The 15,109-nt window shown below is 39.4% G+C and overlaps 1 protein-coding gene across 3 annotated transcripts in view; it reads right to left on the reverse strand.

Moving 5' to 3' along the window:
• Cdc42bpa (CDC42 binding protein kinase alpha (DMPK-like)) overlaps positions 1-15,109 on the reverse strand; it is a 213,420-nt gene that overhangs the window by 117,198 nt on the left and 81,113 nt on the right. For all 3 annotated transcript variants that reach the window (XM_013017417.1, XM_013017416.1, XM_013017419.1), the window contains 4 exons: positions 12,166-12,259; positions 7,821-8,021; positions 5,498-5,746; positions 4,602-4,681 (listed from right to left, as the gene is read on the reverse strand). In XM_013017417.1, the coding sequence (XP_012872871.1) occupies positions 4,602-4,681; positions 5,498-5,746; positions 7,821-8,021; positions 12,166-12,259 (624 nt within the window). The remainder of the gene's footprint in view (positions 1-4,601; positions 4,682-5,497; positions 5,747-7,820; positions 8,022-12,165; positions 12,260-15,109) is intronic.

Consider the following 15,109-nt stretch of genomic DNA (forward strand, 5'->3'; position numbering starts at 1 on the left):
AAGGTGGGTCACAGAAACCAGAAACAGTGCCCTTCATCTATCTTTCTTCAGAAGAGCTAGCCTTAAAGAAATTCCCTGACCTACTTTGTCTGACAATATGTCATTTAGATCCTCATTCAATAGGTGTTCCATCCCATTTCTGAAAGGCTTAATCTGAACATACAGGTCTTGCTGAGCTTTCTCTTAGAGTCTATTACCATTGAGTCATAACTTTTTGTCCAAAAGATTTCTGTGTATTTCTGCATTCTTCATTGAACCTAATAATAAAAATCAATAGTTTGGTTTGCTAAAAAAAAAAAAAAAGATGCATGTACTCTAATCTGAAGTGAACTGAATCCTCTTTGTACAGATATTTACAAGCTTTTTTTTTTTTTAAAGGGCTGGGAATGTGGCTTAGTGGGAGAGTGCTTGCCTCGCATGCATGAAGCCCTGGGCTCAATTCCTCAGTACCACATACACAGAAAAAGCCAGAAGTAGTGCTGTGGCTCATGTGGTAAAGTGAGCAAGCCGTGAGCAAAAGAAGCTCGGGGACAGTGCTCAGCCCGAGTTCCAAGCCCCAAGAATGGCCAAAAAAAAAAAAAAAGATAAATAAATAAAAATAAATAAAGTGTAGACGTGAACACATCTGTATCTTATGACATTGTATCCTGCTCCCAACTTCATAATAATTCCTTCAGCAAATTCAACTTTACGTATACTAAAAAATTTAAAAACATGGATTTCAATATCTAGTTAGCCACCTAGAAAGATTTTATAAAAAATAACTTTTACAAAATTACCTTAAGAAACTTTTACAAGTATTTTTAAATAAAAACTTAACTCTCCTAAATTATCTTGAATTTTAAAAAGTGACCGCAAATTACAAAGTAAAAATTGCTGAAGACTTATGCATACTTTAAAATAACTTAAACACTTAAGTAACAGAGTTGTTCACAACTTCCAACCATGTTGGTCTCTGACAGAATCTGAAATTCAAACCTTAAACGTAAGGTACATTCTTTGACTCAATACATGTTAAAGATACTTGAAATGATGGGCATTCATAAGTGAATAAACAAACAAAATTCTTATCAATGTATAACTTAAATTCTTTTTTTTTGGGGGGGGGTCAGGTCCTTCTGGCCTGAACTCTGGGCCTGGGCACTGTCCCTCAGCTCTTCAGCTTAAGGCTAGCGCTCTACCACTTGAGCCACAGCACCACTTCCGACTTTGTTCTTTTTGCTTATGTGGTGCTGAGGAATCGAACCCAGGGCCTCAGGCATGCAAGGCAAGCACTCTACCACTGAGCCACCTTCCCAGCCCATCTTTAATTCTTATAATGGACAAAAATAAGCAAAGTAGAAAGTGTTACCTGCTAAAGAGAAAACCCATAAAGCAGGAAAGAGAGAAATAAAATCTTAATGGGGAAAAGATTAAAATTTAGGTCAACTGGTTGGGAAAGTTGTCTTGCAAAGGTAACAGAAAAATCCAAGCAAGCTGAAGGTAGCAGCCAGGGAAATGGGAAAGGTAAGAAGAACTGAGACAAGATTTGGAGCCCAGGAGGATCTGTGTGGTTTGGCAGAGTAAAACTAGGGAAAGGCAATAGAAAATAAAATCAGAAAGATAAAAGTGAGTTCACTGTGCAGGGTCTTCTAAGAACCTGGGTTTGAGGTGAGGCAGTCACTGGAACTAGAAAGTAGAGGAGCTCTGACCTGAATAGAGAATGACAGGTGGCCTTGTTTTTCTACAGAAAACCTGGACACACCGGGGGAAATACAAAGATGTCAACACCTGCTTTCACCGTATTTGATGTTGGTATGATTTGTGGAGGGGAAGGAAAAAAACAAATCGTTTAAATAGGGATATAGGTGGACCCATTGCAACAATGAGATGTACAAGTTGTTATGTCGAAAAACGAACTTTACAACTTGGGGGGGGGGGGGGGGAAGGGATGGGAAGGGAAAACAAAGTAGGAGGCAACAATGCTTGATAAGAAATGTACTCATTACCTTGTCCATGTAATTGTAACCCCTCTGTACGGTATTTTCACAATTAAAAACAAAGCCAGAAAAAAAAAAAGATGTCAACTTAGTAATATAGATAGTTAGGACAGATTTTTCATAAAAGGAGAAGAAAGTGTCCACTACAGATGTAGTAAAAGATCAGAACGTAGACTGTGAAAGGAAATTCAAAGACGAAGCCCTATAATACTGATGCTCAGAAATCAGAGAGACAAGGAATATAGTATAGAGACAAAGAAGCAACCAGAAAGATAAAAAGAAAACTAGAGCTGGGCGCTGGTGGCTCACACCTGTAATCTTAACTACTCAGGCTGAGATCTGAGGATCACGGTTCAAAGCCAGCCCAAGCAGTAAAGTCCGTGAGGCTCATCTCCAATAAACCACCAGAAAACCGGAAGTGGCACTATGGCTCAAGTGGTAGAGCGCTAGCCTTGAGCTGAAGAGCTGAGAGACAGTGCCCAGGCCCAGAGTTCAAGCACCACGACTGACAAAAAAAGAAAAAGAAAACCAGATGAGTGTTTTAGTGGTATAGACTGTAAACAAAAAATGAGACTGGGGGGGGGGGGGGGGAAACAGACTAGGAATGAGAAGTAATTATCAGATTCAGCAATACAAGGCAGGCCACCAATAGCTCATGTCTGAAATCCTACTACTCAGAAAGCTGAGGTCAGAGGACCATGGTTTGAAGCCAGCTCAGGCAGTTACCTCTAGTTAACCAGCAAAAAGCCTGGCAGGAGGTGTAGTGCAAATGGGAAAGGGCCACTGTAAGCAAAAAAAAATCTTGAGGAGTCCAAGGCCCTCACAGTATAAACCCCACTACCAGCAAAGCCCCCCCCCCACAAAAAAATGTAGTAACATCAATCAATAGTGACATCCGGAAAAACAGTTTACAGTTTGCATGAGGTAACAGTGTTGGATTCCCTCCACAGAATGAGAAAAGCTCATAGTCAACCTAATTCCATCATAAGGCAGAACAGAAAAATGGCTGGTAATAAGTAGAAGAAGTGGGATCCATAGAAGCTTTACAGCTCACTTTAAGACAGAAGAAACTTCTGCATGTTTGTGGGCTGATGGGTAGGATCTGAGAGTACAGGTGACTCAGAAAGGGGAAAACATATGCTGTAAAGTGAACAATGCGCCATCCTACGCAGGAGAGGACAGAAGGCTGGCTGTGACTAGGAACCTTCAGGATCAATCCATGAAAAGAAGAGTGTATGTCAGTCCACAGGTTTTGTGAAGACAGTAACTTGTAGAAATGTCTGCTGTTGGCACTGATCCTCTCAGAAGAGGTGGAAGCGAGATCAGCTGAGAGTGCGGATGAGAGGCTTTAGACACAGGCAATATGCAATCATCATCTGGGTGCATGGAGGACCCGCCACAAAGCAGTTAGGGCCTTGGAGGCTTGAGAACATAAATCTAAAAGAAGACCAGAATGGCTGGCTTTCTCCTGTACCCTGAACTGCTCACGTAAAGACAGAGGTGACTTTTAATAACAAACATGTGCTTAACAAAGGAAGTACAACATAAATCACAACAAAGGAGTGAGGCCTATGACCGTGCTTGATGGCATTTCAACAGGATAAGGAGGAACAAGAGGATGCCTGGCAGGCACCAGCGCATGGTATCTCAGAACATTTACCTGCTACTCCCAGATCCTCCCCACTGCAAAAGAGTCTGACCTCTACTGATTCTATTCTTCCCCTCCAAAATGAGATAATAGTCTGTGTATTCTATTCATTCTGTAGTACTGTAGTACCTTACCTTTTCCACAAGTAGATTCGTCCTGTTTGATTTTTTTTTTTAAATCGGTCATGCGGCTTGAACTCTGGGCCTGGGCACTGTCCCTCAGCTCTTCAACTCAAGGCAAGCGCTCTACCACTTGAGCCACAGCGCCACTTCTGGTTTTCTAGTGGTTTACTGGAGATAAGAGTCTCATGGTCTTTCCCGCCTGGGCTGGCTTTGAACCGCAATCCTCAGACCTCAGCCTCCTGAATAGCTAGGATTACAGGTATGAGCCACCGGCACCTGGCTTGTTTGAATTTTTTTTTAATTTTAAAAGGCCTTCCCATACATTTTTTTAAGTCTCAGTTCATTTTCTCTTCCCCTCCCCCAACACTGGGACCACGCATTTGGTAGACTGGCACTCTATCACTTGAGCCGTATGTTTTTTGTTTTGTTTTGGTCGGTTGTGGGGCTTGAACTCTGGGCTTGGGTGCTCTCCTTGTGCTCTTCAGCTCAAGGCCAGCAGTCTACCACTTGAGCCACTCGAGGCTACCAAGTGAGCACCACTTCTGGTTTTCTAGTAACCACTAGACTTTCCTGCCTGGGCTGGCTTTGAACCGAGATCCTCAGATCTCAGCCTCCTGAGTACCTAGGATTACAGACGTGAGTCACCAGCGCCCAGCTTTTTTTTTGTTGTTGTTATTTTTTAAGAGAAGTTCTCAAAAAATTTTCTGCCTGGACTACCCTCAAGTTGAGATTCTCATGTTCTCAGACTCTGAAATAGGAAGGATTTACAGGCATGAACTACTAGCATTCAGCATTCAATTCACTTTTGGCTTACTATAAATTGTCCTAATCATATTAACTTTCAAAACTTACCAGCTACTAGTATATGTGAAACCAACAAATGGCAGATGGTGACCAGAAAACGCAGCATGTGTTGGTGGGGGCATTGTTTCCTAAGAAAAACAAACACAAACAAAAAGCAATCTGGTAAGAAACAGACAACAGCCATTACCTACAGGTTGGGCTACAAAAACAGTACCCACCCACGCCATACTGGCTTCATCTGGTGGAGCCCAGGAGAGAAGAGTGACTGAAATTTGGCCAAGTCCATGTGCCCTGCCATTTGCCTCCAGCATGGCGTGAGGAAGGCTCATCTCCACTCACTCAGGGGGAGCACTGCTGCTGTGGGTAATCAGCCCTCCAGATTCAGTCTGCCCCCACTGGCAGGAGAGCACTTGTTTCTACATCCAGGTGCAAGCTATATGTACACCTGTCACAACAACACTGGGGATGGGGGAGCATCTGTTAGGTGTGACTTAAACCAGAGTTCCAGAGTTTTCCATGAACAAATACTCCTCAATTTATTTTTGCCTGGTTAATATATTAATTAAGTCCTGAAATGCCTGTTTTGGGTCAATTTTTCTACTTTCCTGATTGGTTTTAGGGAGAGACCTGGCAAGCCCTACTTTCTCATTCATGAAATCTGCTCTTTTAAGAATCTAGTATGTTTCTGTCCTTAGGAAATATGCTGGCATAACTTATGTATGAAATAAATCTCTGAATTTTGGTCTTGGTCGTGGACGCTGTATTTACCTCAGAAACTTATGATCAAAAAAGCACTGGAAGCCAGGACCATTGCCTGACTGGTAAGCAACAACAAGATGACATGGTGATCTTAGTACAATACTTGTAAACCAAAAAGAAAATTACTTTATTAGCCATATTTGAAAAGAACAGAGGGACAAACTTCATCACAATGCCATACTTACAGAATTTTTTAAACAGTCATCGTCCACATCAAAATTAGACGTATCAGTTGGGCTACTAACTTCAGGAATATATGGTGCTTCACAGTTTCGAATATTATCCCAATCAATTCCACTGAAAAATGGATGTTTCTTAAAGTCTTCTATTCCATTTTGACCAAGCCGATGTTCTCTGCTACAAATGAGTCTTCGAATAAGATCCTTTGCATTTTCAGACACATCAGTCACTTGGGCTGGAAACTGGAACCTCTCCTATAAAAGAATAAATATAAATCAGCACAATCTACAAAGTAGGGTGACTGACTTACGTATCTTCTTAAAAAGGTATTTCCTTTTTAATCACAGTGTGGTAGCACACCCTTGCAGTCCCAGGTACTAAGGAGGTCAAGGTAGGAGGACTGCCATCCACAGCTGTCTCAGGCAAGACTCTACCTGAAAAACAAACTAGAAGTGCAAGTGTTGGGGCGGGGAAGAGGGTGGGGGGTGGGGGAGCGGGGCCGTGGAACCCATAATGCAAGTGGCAGAGTGCCTGGCTAGCAAGCATGAGGTCATTGCAGAGTGCCTGGCTAGCAAGCACGAGGTCATTGCAGAGTGCCTGGCTAGCAAGCACGAGGTCATTGCAGAGTGCCTGGCTAGCAAGCATGAGGTCAGTCAATCCCCAGCAGTGGCACTGAGTCCAATCCTCAATACTGCCTCCCCCAACCAAAAAAAAAATAATAAAAATTTGTATATGCATGCTTCTGCTACATAGTACTGATACTAAAGTGCACATAAGGATGAATGAGAAAAAACATTTATTTTAAAAGACTTCAAATTCCATTGGTTACTTGGAGATGTACTATAAAAAGAATAAGTACTGTAACAATTAAAATGCCATTAGAATGGCGAGGAACTGATGAAAGGAACAGGAATTGGATTTATATTTCACTAGAATGCAGGTAAGCAAAATGTCCATATAAAGTACAGTAAAAACTCTAATGATTAACTGATACAAAAACACACTCAAAGAATTTCACACACAAATCTGACAGTATTCAAAGTGATTTACTCATTAACTTCTCCAGTCCTCACACAATTATCTTACGTGGGCACTATTATGGTGACCTCATAGACAAAAAAACCTGGGCACAGAATGCTCAGGGAAGTCTCTCGATATTACACAACTAATGGTGACAGATAGGGATGCCGAGCCTTGGCTATCTCAGAATCAATGCAGTTGACATTTTCACTAAAAACCACGTGACCCCTTTCTGAATTGGCGCATGTGTTGCTTACAACTTGCAACTGTTTGCCATTTTTCATCTCTTCTCAAATACTAAGAACACTCCTGGGCAGTTAGGCAGAAGAGCTCAAACTCTGTAAAAGTGATTTATAATTAGGGTTGGAAATGCCCAGCCCAAGGGGTTGAAATCACCTGATACTTGATGGGACACGTCTGCTTCCCATGGCCTGCCTGCTTTTAATGATCATTTTGTATGGCCCAAGAATGATGTTACAAGATTCAAATGGCCCTGGACAGAAAAAAGGATCCCCATTCCTTGCTCTATATATATGTAAGCAACTAATCACCTGCATCACCAGAACAGTTTGGGAACAAATTCGCTTTCTGGGGATGTCCAGAACTTCTGTAACTGCTCTCCAGCATGCCAAGATGAGCAATCATTCTTTCTTGTTCTTGTTACATACAATCTACTGTGCTTTACTTAGTAGGTATGGACTCACGTGCTTGATGAGTGTCTGGGCTGTTTCCAATGTTCTATGATGATTAATACTGGAAGAGCTAAAGAGTGCACATTCTGGTACTCCTGAATGTTTCTATCGGGTACATTCTCAAACCTGAACTTACTCAAGCCTGAGGCTTCTTGAAAGAAAGGCTACACCAGTTTATATTCCCAACAACAGTATTGCAGTACCGATCACATTGTTGGCCGTATGGAGCGTAGTTTTTTTTCCTTTTATTTTTGTCAATTTGACAAGAAAAAAGTGTCTCGGTTTTATTTACATTTACTACTACTAAAGTTAAAAGGATTTTTACATTAATTCTTATCAGTTCCATGTACTATAAAAAGACCTGATAAGAAATGTCTACTTAATGACATTCCATTCAATTTTCTACTAATCAGTATTTATAAATAAAATACAGAAAAAAAGAAGTAATAATTTCAGGAATAGTAATTTATGGTTTGTCATTATTCATGTGTGTCCCCTACTAGCCAAGAAAGTATGAACGCTCACTGTGGGCAATTATTTTCTCTCGCAACCTTATTTGTATTAAACGTTAATATTTCTCATAACAATTAGAAAAAAAGTAAAATACAATACTAACTTTGTGGTTCATGATTTTTCCATAAGTCTCCACAAGAGATTCTGCATAGAAGGGTGTTTCTCCATAGAGCATTTCATACATACAGACCCCCAGGGACCACCAGTCACACTCAGGTCCATATCTGCCTTTGCCATCTTCCATGGCTTGAAGAATTTCAGGAGAAATATAATCTGGGGTGCCAACTGCCACTGAGGACTGAACCTAAAGAAGTGTATACCTTTATTAGCACAGTGTAAAATATTAAAGACAAAATAATTCATATTAAAAAGTTGTATTCCCTCCCTTGAGGTACACAATAGACAACCTAGCTCATAACTACTATGTCTTTGTTTCCTGGCTTATACAGATATGATTTACCATAATCTCCAAACTAGTGGGTTTTATAATACCATTAAACTTTCATTATAATAACTATTATTCAACTGGCTACACTTAGGCACAGTTACAATAGGGCTTATCCATAAACTCACAGCCATTCCTCTTCCCTGTAGAAGTGATCTTGGAATCAGTGTTTCATGAGACCCTGGTTGGCTCCTTCTTTACCTGGTAAGTATTTACTGTTATGCTTGAGACACTTCCAAGAGGGATAAAGAAACTGTCTCATATTGAAAAAGAAAATGCAAATCCATCCTTTTATGTTTCTTTCCTAATCATATAATTGCTGAGGGAATAATTACTCTTTCCTACTTTCCCTAAGACATTTAATTATTATTTTAAATTGTGGCAACAAACGCAGAACAAAATTTGCCATCTTAATCATTTTAAGGTTAGGTCGGTGACCACAGTATATTTGTATTGTTGAGCAGCTGAACACCATCGTCCATCTTACAAGCCTTTCTTCCACCATTAAGCAGTAATTTTACCATTTCCCCGCCCCTTAGTGCCTGGACATTATTGAATTTCATCTCTTCAACTCTGACAACTCCAGTACATCCTATACATGGAATTTTACAATCTTTTTCCTTCTGGGAAAGTCATTTCACTTAAGGGTCCTCTATGTTGCTGACATGCATCAACTTCCTTCTCTGTAGGAAGTTGGTATTGGTGACTTGCACCAATATACCACATTTTGCTAGTCCATTATGTTGATGGACATTTGGATCACTTCCATATATTGGCTGTTCTAAACAATGATGCTGGCAAAGAGTATACAAATATCTGGTCAGTCTGTTTCATTTCTTCTGGGTATACAACCAGAAGTGGAAAGTCTTAGGTTACATGGCAACATTATTTTTTAATTTCCTGAAAATCTATTTTCCATTTAGACTCTACTCTTCCATATTCCAACAAATTATTCCCAGGGGTTCCAGTTTAGTCACACCCTTGACATTCTTTGCTATCTTTGGGTTTCTTCCATATCAGCTATCCTACTGGGTGTGAGATAGTATCTCCTGTGGTTCGTTTGCATTTCTCAAATGGTTTACAGTGCAACCTTTTCATATGCTTATCAGCCATTAGTCCTAGTCAGTCTTCTTGGTTATTCAGTGGGCTCATTTTCCCAGTGGAATTACAGCCTTTCTTTTCATATTTTAGGAGTCAGCGTGTTAGAAGACATGTGATTGCAAATGTTTTTCTCCCAGTCTACATGCTGCCTTTTCATTCTGCATCAAATGTGTCACTTGACGCAGGACAGTTTTTGAGGAAAAGAATGATTTATCTATTGAAAAAATAAGTTTGGGGGCTGGGAAGGTGGCTCAGTGGTAGAGTGCTTGCCTTGCATGCAAGAGGCCCTGGGTTCGATTCCTCAGCACCACATAAGCAGAAAAAGCCAGAAGTGGCGCTGTGGCTAGAGCTAAAGAGCTGAGAGACAGCGCCCAGGCCCAGAGTTCAGGCCCCATGACCAATAAAAACCAACAACAACAACAAACTAAACTTTACCAGGAAAAAGGCACAAAAGACAGAGAAGGAAACAAAAGGATGCATGTAAATAAACAGGCAAAATCTAGAAATAAATACAAATAAACTGACAAAATCCTCTAAAAGACAAGAGTTATATATAATTGGGTCTGGTAGTCCACACCAATAATACGAACACTCTTGAGACTGAGGAAGAAGGGTGCAAAGTTTAAGGCCAGTTTGGACTACACAGTGAATGCTGTCAAAAAACTATAAAGACATAGCTCTTCAGGATTACATGAGGCTGAGGTCCAAAGGATCACAACTGAACACCAGTCTAGGCAGATAAGTCCCTGAGGCTCTACCACCCAAAACATCTAGCAAAAAGCAAGACTGAAGGTATGGCTTAAATGGCAGAGTGCCAGCAGAACAAGTGCAAGGTATTACGTTCAAACCCAAGTACCAGGAAAGAAAAAAGGGGAGAGATGGAGTGGTAGTAAAGGGATAGAAAGGATGTATCAGGTGTACGTGACACAAGAGAAATAAGGTAGCTATAGAAATATCAGCTCAAATAGATTCCAAGGTAAAAAATCACTATTAATGAAGCCAATGTTGGAGAAACATACAGAAACCTGCAGCAAAAGCAAAGGAGAGTCACACAGTGAATCGCATGGGAGCATGAGAGAACAGCAGCTCCGCCGTGGACCACAGGACACACACACACTGCCTGACCATCTAAATATGCACAGAGAACATTCTTAGCATCCTGCCTCCTAGAAATGAATTCTATCATCCGTTTATTTGAAAATATTTTCAATCCAATTTCACTTTAGAAGGGTAATTTTGCTTGATATACAATTCTGTTTACCTTTTTTCTTCCCACACTTTAAACATGTCATTCTACAATCTCTAAAGAGAAGTAAGTGGTTATTCTTATCATCTCTGTCCTGTATATAGTATGTTCAATATCTGAACCATCGAGGCTACTACTGCCTTTTCTTTGGACTCTGTATATCACTATCCTCATATGCAAGTTGTTTGATCTAGTGACTTTTAGGTTGAATCTTACTCATCAGGATTAAAATAGATTGTGATGCTAATAGTATGGGTTATATCATCTTCAGAAGGAGAATAATTCTTAGATACATATAATTGACTGAATATCTCCTTGAACGTGTTGCCACACACACATTGTGAGTCCAATATCTGCAAAGTTTACAATTCATCATAAGCCCTGTTGGCAGGGACCACTCCCAAACATTGAGGCTGTTAGAACAAGTTCAAAGTGGGTCTTAAGTATTACAAAAGATTAACTGGTTCTTGAGAGGCAAACATCCATCTCTTAGCATTGTTTCTCCTCCAGCATCTGCTCTGTTTCCAAGTGGGTAACCCCATTCTTTGGTAGATCTCCTCGAGCCTGCAGTGCTGTCAATACTGCTGGGTACATTCCTGTCTCTCTAATGTCTCTAACTCCATTCTAGCACCAGGAGTTAGGAGCTATCCCAGTGCTAGGCACTCCTCAAGAGGTCATTCCTGTCATGGTAACTCAGGCTGCTTGTTGTCAACTGCATGAAAACAGCTATATCGAACACTGTGCCTGGCTGTATAGGTATATTAGGTAGAAAGGCCAATCTGCTATTAATTTTTCCTTTCAATGTGGTCAGAAGCAACAATATCTATTTGTAAAATATTAGGGTTTTAGAATTAATTTTCAGAGTGAAATTATGGTTCAGAGTAATGTAAGATGCCTTTGGGAATTTATTATACTAAACTGTTCCCCAAAATTTTTTTATCAATTGAATTAACATACATTAAGGCCTCTACTACAGTGCCAGGAAAATTCAAAGAACGGAAAACACACACACAAAAGAAAGCTGAGCATGTTAGAATAATACAATATTCTCAGTACTTGGAAGGGAGAGTCAGGAAGATCAAGAGTTCAAGGCCAGCCTGGGATACATATGGTTCTAGTCCAAAAAAATTTATAATTTAAAATAAAATAAAATATATGCATGTAAACTTTAAAGTAAATAAATGAAAGAAAACAACCAAGAGGTTTAGAGTTAGCATAAGGTAAACAAATGGAACCATAAAACTAACACAACTTAAACTTTAGTGTGGAACACTACTCTTCAGGTTATGTTATTAGTAAAGAAAAATACAAGAGGGTGGAGTTGCATTTTCTTTTCCAGTATGAGACTTATTTTCTCTATCCCTCTAAAAACTTGAAAATGCCTCAAGCACAACAATCAATAGTTACCAGCTAATGAAGGTGTCATAACACATCCAGTCCACGATCACGTCTACAAGCAGGAAGAATGGCTGTGACTTGACAGAAAAGCCCTACTGTGGGTAAGTATGCCCAATGTCTTTGTGGAAGGAGCTGAAACACAGACGGGAAAACAACTGGACGTCTGAATAAATACAGATGACTTCTGAAACACAGAAAGCAGGTATAACGAGGGGACGTGTCTGCAGGTAAAATAATTTGGGATTCATTTTTATTTACCGTTCCATCTTCCATCAGTTTCAGACAAGACCCAAAATCTGCTAAACGAATATGTCCATTCATATCCATCAATATATTGTCAGGTTTAATGTCTCTGAAAAAAATGCATATTCCATTGTTAGTCGGGAAAATAAACAATCTACTGTTTGGTAAAGATAACCTTGGTAAAAGATAATCTTTTTTTACTCAAAAATCTCAAACTTTTTCCTGGGGCTTGAACTCAAGGACATGGGTAATGTCCCTGAATCTCTATGTGCTCAAAGCTAGCTAGCATTCTACCACTTGAGCCAGTGCCACTTCTGGCTTTTTCTTAGTAGATTATTAGAGATGAGAGTCTCATGGATTTTTCTGCCTGGGCTGGCTTCAAACCATGATCCTCATATCTCAAACTCCTGAATAACTAGGATTATAGACCTGAGCCACCAGTGCCAGTTCAAACTCCTTTTTTTAAGGCAATACTCTAAAAAAAATCTACTTAACTACTTTGTAGGTTAAAACTCTACCTTTGATTAATATCAAATCCTTTTTAAATACCTCTAATTTCTGTATTATCCTAGAGAAAACAAATAGTGTAGTAATTTGCACAGGTAACACAACACTGTCAAAAGTCATCACTGAAAATTTTGTATGATTTATCAAAATGTCCTATTTGTGTGATTTATCCTATATGCTTCAATATTTTTTTAATATCCAAGGGGTACCATCTTAAAAATATGACACTGGGGTCATGGAAGGAGTTTTTAATACAGATTTTATTTCTTTAAATGTTTTTGGTATACTCAGATACAAATATTTCAATTTTATTCTACTGCATATATTACAGTGGTATTTTTCTGATAAAAGACATATCTACAGTTTCAAATATATTAGAACACAGTTCTTCATAGTATTAGGAATTTTTAAAATTTACTATATGTAATTACATAATTACTTATATATTGTATAATTTATATTTGTAGTTCCATTCCTCAGAATCTTTGTAACTTTTCTCCTTTGTTCTTGACAAAAACAAAAAACCAGTGCTTACTTCGCACTTTATTTCCTATGTGGTGTTCCAAGTGCTTACTTAACACTAATGACTGTGTGAGATGCGCACAACTACTTACTCCACAGCACCTGAAGCATTAAGGGCCACCGCCAGTCAGAAGTCATAACAGCAGACTGGCCCCCAAGTCTTTATGCCTTACGCCTAGATATGTGTGTCTTTAGTAACTATTTCAAAATAGCAAATTTCAATTTACTAATGATCCTCTCCTTATTTCTGTATTTCATCTATTTTTTAAAATCCTTTTTCTTCTCTGTAATTCAAGTTAATTTTGCTGTTCTTCCCTTGGTTACTAAATCGGAGGTTTAGTTCATTTTTTCCAGTCTTTCCTTTTTTAACATTTCAAGACTGGGGATTTTAGCCAAGCGCCAGTGGCTCACACCTGTAATTCTAGCTATTCAGAGGCTGAGATCTGAGGATCAAGGTTCAAAGCCAGCCTGGGCAGGAAAGTCTGTGAGACTAATTAATTACCAGAAAACTGGAAGTAGCACTGTGGCTCAAAGTGGTAGCGTGTTTGACAAAGCTCAGGGACAGCACCCGGCCCTGAGTTCAAACTCCTTGATGAGGGATTTTCTTTCACTGCAGTTGTTTCGAGGGCTGCGTCTCACAAGCTCTAACGCACACACAGCACCTTTATCTTCATTTAACATGACTGATCATCTCTGCTGTGCTCTTACCTCTAACCCAGGGGATATAAAAATGAACTTTATTTTTACTTCTGATTTAACTGTTTATTGCTCAAAATAAAAACAATTTAAAAGGTAAACACTAGAAAAATTCAATCCCATGTATATCTCCCCATCTATCCATCCTACTATGCTAAAAATAACTACTATAATTAGGCTCATCAGTTTTCTTTATGTATATAAGTATATATATATAGGCTCATATTTTCACATAAGTAGAATGTGATGCACAGCAACCAATGATGCACTTACAACCAATCTGTGGCTCATCTTAGAGCAGAAAAAGCTTCACTTTGGTGGACTTAACCTAGTTAACCAGTCTGCTAGTGACTCACATTTGAGTTTTCATTGGTCTTTTTCTATTATAATACTACTGTGGAACAACTTGGTACATGTCATTTTCACAATGCAAGGAAAATACAAAAAAAATCAGGTTTTTAAAAAAGATGCATTTTATACAGCAATACAGCGCAAACAACCTACATAGCAGTGGGATCCAGGCCCACTCCTTCTACAAGCTACAGTGAAATATAGTAGAGGAGCAAATGAGAACAGAGATGTAAAGAAAGAATGAGACCTAAGATGTGAAATTTTAAAAAAAATTGTATATATAAAAATAATTTTTAAAAAGTTTTAAATACTGGGCTGGGAAGTTGGCTCAGTGGTAGAGCGCTTGCCTTGCATGCCTGAGGCCCTGGGTTCGATTCCTCAGTACCACATAAGCAAAAAGAAAAAAAGCCGGAAGTGGTGCTGTGGCTCAAGTGGTAGAGCACTAGCTTTGAGCTGAAAGAGCTGAGGGACAGCACCCAGGCCCAGAGTTCAGGCCCCACGACCGGACCCAAAAAAAAAAAACAAAAAACGTTTTAAATACTAAGAAAAACAGAGAAATAGAAAATTGGGCAACATACAGCCAAAATTAAGTATGCACACATTATTAAGAGGCCTAGGAATCACCATAGACTGTATATCTAAGACTAACAGAACAGCAATGAAAAAGAAAAAAAAAAATGTTCTCCAATTTGTCTGGTGAACCTGTGTCTCCCCATGTCTGCTATTCAGTCTCTTAGTGGAGTCTTTGATTTCCCTGTGGTAGTAGTTGAAATCAGAAGCCTACTTGATATGGGGGTGTAGCTTGTTTCCTAGATTCTCACATTCAGGTCTGTCTGAACCTTACTTAAACCTCAAAGTGAACAGATGAATTCTCAAATCATTT

The sequence above is a fragment of the Dipodomys ordii genome, unplaced genomic scaffold (assembly GCF_000151885.1).
Source record: "Dipodomys ordii isolate 6190 unplaced genomic scaffold, Dord_2.0 Scaffold35, whole genome shotgun sequence".
In the NCBI taxonomy this organism is placed as follows: Eukaryota; Metazoa; Chordata; class Mammalia; order Rodentia; family Heteromyidae; genus Dipodomys; species Dipodomys ordii.